The sequence below is a fragment of the Limulus polyphemus genome, unplaced genomic scaffold (genome assembly GCF_000517525.1).
Source record: "Limulus polyphemus unplaced genomic scaffold, Limulus_polyphemus-2.1.2 Scaffold2734, whole genome shotgun sequence".
NCBI lineage: Eukaryota > Metazoa > Arthropoda > Merostomata > Xiphosura > Limulidae > Limulus > Limulus polyphemus.
The window spans coordinates 86,903-91,778 of NW_013668344.1; the positions used below are offsets into that span (position 1 = coordinate 86,903).

A 4,876-nucleotide genomic window follows, 5' to 3' on the forward strand; every position below is an offset into this window, starting at 1 on the left:
TACCTTAACAAGTACACATCATTCTTTTATAATGTGATTAACCTTCTGTAGAAGGCATTATAATATGATGGTCAATCCCACTATTTGTTGGTAAAAGAGTATCCCAAGAGTTGGTGGTGGGTGGTGATGACTAGCTGCCTTCCATCTAGTCTTACACTGCTAAATTAGGGATGGCTAGTGCTTATAGCCCTCATGTAGCTTTGCACAAAATTCAAAACCAACCAACCAGTCTTCTGTAGAAGTTGAAAAAGAGTTATAACTGGTGGTTCATAGATGTATATAATCTTTGTTTAAACATCTATAATACAATAGTTCTAAACATTAAATTTGTGCAATTAATAAACTGGGAAACATATAGGCATACACAAACTAAAATAGTTGTTTGTATTGTATGCTAAAACATCTTCAAGTTTCACATGTTATTATCTTGTCCTCAGTTTGACTTGCCTGAAGGTATTATATCAATATTTTACTACTTAATTAGAGAACTTTATGTAGGTTTTAACAACAAGATAAAATTGATTTTATAATGATAAGACAGTTGAGTGAAAGGTGACAGTTTTTGTTGTTTAACAGTAAAATATATAGAGGGAGTAAGCTTAAGGTCCTGTATTTCCAGAAAATATGTATATATAAGACTTTTTTTCTTTTTAATGTTATGCAATAAGTCTAGTGTGATACAACAATGTAGATAATTGGCAGATTTTTTGGTATAAAATGTACATACGTACCCAACTTATCTATGAAAAACAAGTCCCAGATAAGTTAAACCTGGTAAGAAATGTTGATGGCTACACAAAAGTGACTTGTTTTTGTTAATTGTAGTCGTATCTTAAATTTAAAAAAACATTAACGATCAATTACCCATTTTTTATAATCTTATTTAAATCTTAAGCTCACAATTTTGAACAACTTTGATTTGATGGTTTTGGGGTTATTTTATCTATTTATTGTAGGAGTTGAAATGCTGATTAAAAGTGTGGACGTAAAATGATACGTATAAGATTTTTAATTCCTTCCAGGTCAGATTAGAAACTATACACTTTTGTTATAGATATAAGAATCTTAATATTTGTCTCCTGTTTAGGTACCTTGATGATCAGGCTTCAAACTTTGATCTTTTACCTCATGAGGTCACAAACATAGCAACTGTTATCGACCCAACGTACAACAGACGAAGACTTCCGGGAAGTGAAACTCATCGTTCAAATAGTTACGGAAGCTTACCTGCAACTAGTCCATTACAATCACCAGTCAGATCTCCAACGCAGTCTGCGGGTATACTAATAGATAAATCAAATATGTTTATGTGGTAACCACATTCAAGATTAAATACCAACACATTGTAAGATTAGTGTTTGTTTAATATATCATACACTCATGAAATATATTCAAACAAACATAATATGACTTGTTGTTCACAAAAACTCGTTCAAATGAAATGCAAGGTACAAAGTAATAGGCTAAAATAAAAAAACTTACCATGTTAAGCTTGTAAAATGACTGGACAAGTAATTCATGGTGTTTTACTGTACAGCTGTGCTGTTTGTTTAATTAATGACTGGACAAATAATTAATGGTGTTTTTACTGTACAGCTGTACTGTTTGTTTAATTAATGACTGGACAAATAATTCATGGTGTTTTACTGTAATGTACTGTACAGCTGTACTGTTTACATGATTAATCAAAAGCACTAGAAAACAGGTTTAGTGTAATACAAAGTTTGTATCCTTGTGATAGGACCTGTACTGGCAAATGGGTTTAGTGTAATACAAAGTTTGTATCCTAGTACAAGGGCCTGTACTGGTAAATGGGTTTAGTGTAATACAAAGTCTGTATCCTAGTACAAGGGCCTGTACTGGTAAATGGGTTTAGTGTAATACAAAGTCTGTATCCTTGTGCTAGGGCCTGTATTGGTAAATGGGTTTAAGGTAATACAAAGTCTGTATCCTAGTACAAGGGCCTGTACTGGCAAATGGGTTTAGTGTAATACAAAGTCTGTATCCTTGTGCTAGGGCCTGTACTGGTAAATGGGTTTAGTGTAATACAAAGTCTGTATCCTAGTACAAGGGCCTGCACTTGTAAATGGGTTCAGTGTAATACAAAGTTTGTATCCTTGTGATAGGGCCTGTACTGGTAAATGGGTTCAGTGTAATACAAAGTTTGTATCCTTGTGTTAGGGCCTGTACTGGTAAATGGGTTTAGTGTAATACAAAGTCTGTATCCTAGTACATTGATAACACAGTAAACATGCATCTTGTGCTTAGTTTGTTATCTATAGTGTCTTAATTGTTTCCAACCTGGAAATTTTTTATATGATCTTATCTAGATAATTTTATAGGTTTATTACCTTGCTTGGTTATTAAGTAATTGATTTATTAATCAGTACAATTAATCCCTTAATCCATTTCAAAGAGCTGAATAGAGATCCATTGTGACAGTGCGTATAATATAATAATTTTATCTGTTTCATGAATAATGTTTCCATCATACACTAGGTTTTTGAGACTGTTTGTTGATGACTTATTCTTTTACAGAAACCCAACTTGTAAGTTCTGAGCTTTATTCATCTTGGTTGTTTACATTTCGTATGCTTTTACCAGAAACTAACATTAAACAACTTTAAAACGAACTGGTTTTCAGTCTAATTGTAACAGCATTTTAAATACTATGGACCATAGTATTCCTTTTGTTTTTTTAGGTGCTTCTCCTGTGGACAGTGGAGTAACCGATGGTTACTGTGACAGTGGGGACGACGAAGACGGCGCAGTACCACCGTACATGCCTATCCAAGGACAGCGACGTACAATGTCTTTAGAAAAGGACAAGGGTAAAAAGATTAAACAGAAAAATGGTTGTAAAACACAGTAATTCTAATTACAGAAAGAACCAATCGCATAACTCGTCACCAGCTTTGTCCGACACGTGGGACACTTGCATAGTCCTCACAATTTAGACAGGCCTGTACTGAAATGTTTCCACCACAGATAGATGCAGCATATATTTTTGTACGTGACATAAATTTTGATTAAGCTTTAGTAGTTCTCTCTCTCTCTGGAAGCTAATAGCATGAAACCAATGTTAGAATAAAAATGATAATTAATATTATTAGATCTGATGACACTTCGGTGCCACTGCACAAGTTTTATAGGTATATGCTTATGAACTCACTCAATTTTATAAGTGTGAGTTGATGAACTCACTAGTCTGAGTTTTTTTTTTTATCTCAGTGTGGGGAACACCAAATGACTAATGTACAGAGAGAACATAGAAGTGTGGTTCGTTTTTTTTTTTTTATATCGCAGCTCTTGTTAACTATTTTTAAGTTGGAGAAATGTTTTTTTCTTCACATGTCTAAAAACACTTTTTTTTTGTTTGCCTAAATATTTTGTTTGTCATTAAGTACTTGTCCCACAGTGGGTCAGTGGTAAGTCTTAAAACACTAAAATCCATGGTTTGATTCCCTGTAGTGTGTAGATAGCTTTATGCTAAAAACCAATTAATGATTATGAAATATTTACAGCTTTCACTAGCTATTCCAATAAGGTGGTGCACATGCTGATCACAGAACTCTGACAGAAATTGCATTGCTTTTTAGAAAGTACTGACATGAGGTGGCTTTACTACCAGTTTGCTTTTTCTCGGTAGCTTTATTGTGTAAGTAATCACAAGAGGGTTTATTGTATGTTGTTGTTCTTCAGAGTCTGCTATTTTTGTTTTAAAACATTCTTGACGTTGTCAACATGGTGACAGAGATGAATGTTTTAGTTGACTGTCTATAGCTTAACGTGAACCTTGTGCTTTGGTATACTACTTATCTGCATTGTATTTTTTGAATATCAGTATTTTTCTTACTTTAGTTGTTTTGGAGAGGTTTTTTTAATCCCTTGTTTTTTTTACCATCCATGTCATTATTAATTCAAAATATGCCAGATAATGATAAATTTTGAGTGATATATATATTTATTTTATGATTCAGTTTTTTGTAATACATCATTTTCAGTTGTCTCAACCAAGTATATTTTAGTATATAGAAATGAAGAGTTTATTTGATGGTATATGTACATTTAGTTTATTACTTTGTCCATAAAAAGAAAGTCTGTGACTAAGCTAGGTATTTTTTATTAATTCAGTTTTCAGCTCCAATGAATAGATATACATGTACAAAAGTTGATGTTTACTTAAAATATGTTACAGCATAATTTGGAAGATTTTTGTTTTATAGTAGAAAGCGCCGTGCAACAAGAAACTTGCTTACTTCACACGGTGAAACATTTTGTCCGACTGCAGCAGTTTCGTTATTGTAAAATATAAAAGAAACTTGCTTCAAGATCTTGTTTAAACTTTATTCTTACTTCAATCGATCTAGTGAAACTTGTGCATGGATTTGAATACCATAATATATTTTCCCTTTACCAATATTCTTGCAAATGGGTCAGATGTGAAAGTAACATGAACACTTTAAATCATAGGCACAATTAAAAGCAACAATTAATCCTATTATTCTTTTCAAAGAGCTGCACAGATATCCCTTGTGATGCTTGCCCTCTGGTCAGTAACTAAATTAGGGATACCTGAACTCTAGGAGTTTCTGACATGGCTGTTAAGCCCAATAAGTATTTATTTTATTGTGCATGATAATGGACACCTTGCTTAACAGGGTATATTACCATTCTGTACTTTATTGTTAGTCAGAGAACTGTGAATGAATTTTTTTTTTAATATAATGTAAGTCAATATTTTTCAGTTTCTATACAGTGAAGTCTAACTTACCAAAGAAGCTTGAGAGCAAACAACCATTATTAGACTAGATACTGGTTATTTTGCTTAGAATGCCTCAATATTATAAAACTTGTTTAAAAATTTTACTAATCG

The 4,876-nt window shown here is 32.6% G+C and overlaps 1 protein-coding gene across 1 annotated transcript in view; it reads left to right on the forward strand.

The window, feature by feature from the left end:
• LOC106467768 (coiled-coil domain-containing protein 50-like) overlaps positions 1 to 4,876 on the forward strand; it is a 26,671-nt gene extending 21,795 nt beyond the window's left edge. Inside the window, exons 7-8 of the mRNA XM_022395963.1 lie at positions 1,088 to 1,278; positions 2,703 to 4,876. Coding sequence (XP_022251671.1) covers positions 1,088 to 1,278; positions 2,703 to 2,872 — 361 coding nt within the window. The 3' untranslated portion in view covers positions 2,873 to 4,876. The remainder of the gene's footprint in view (positions 1 to 1,087; positions 1,279 to 2,702) is intronic.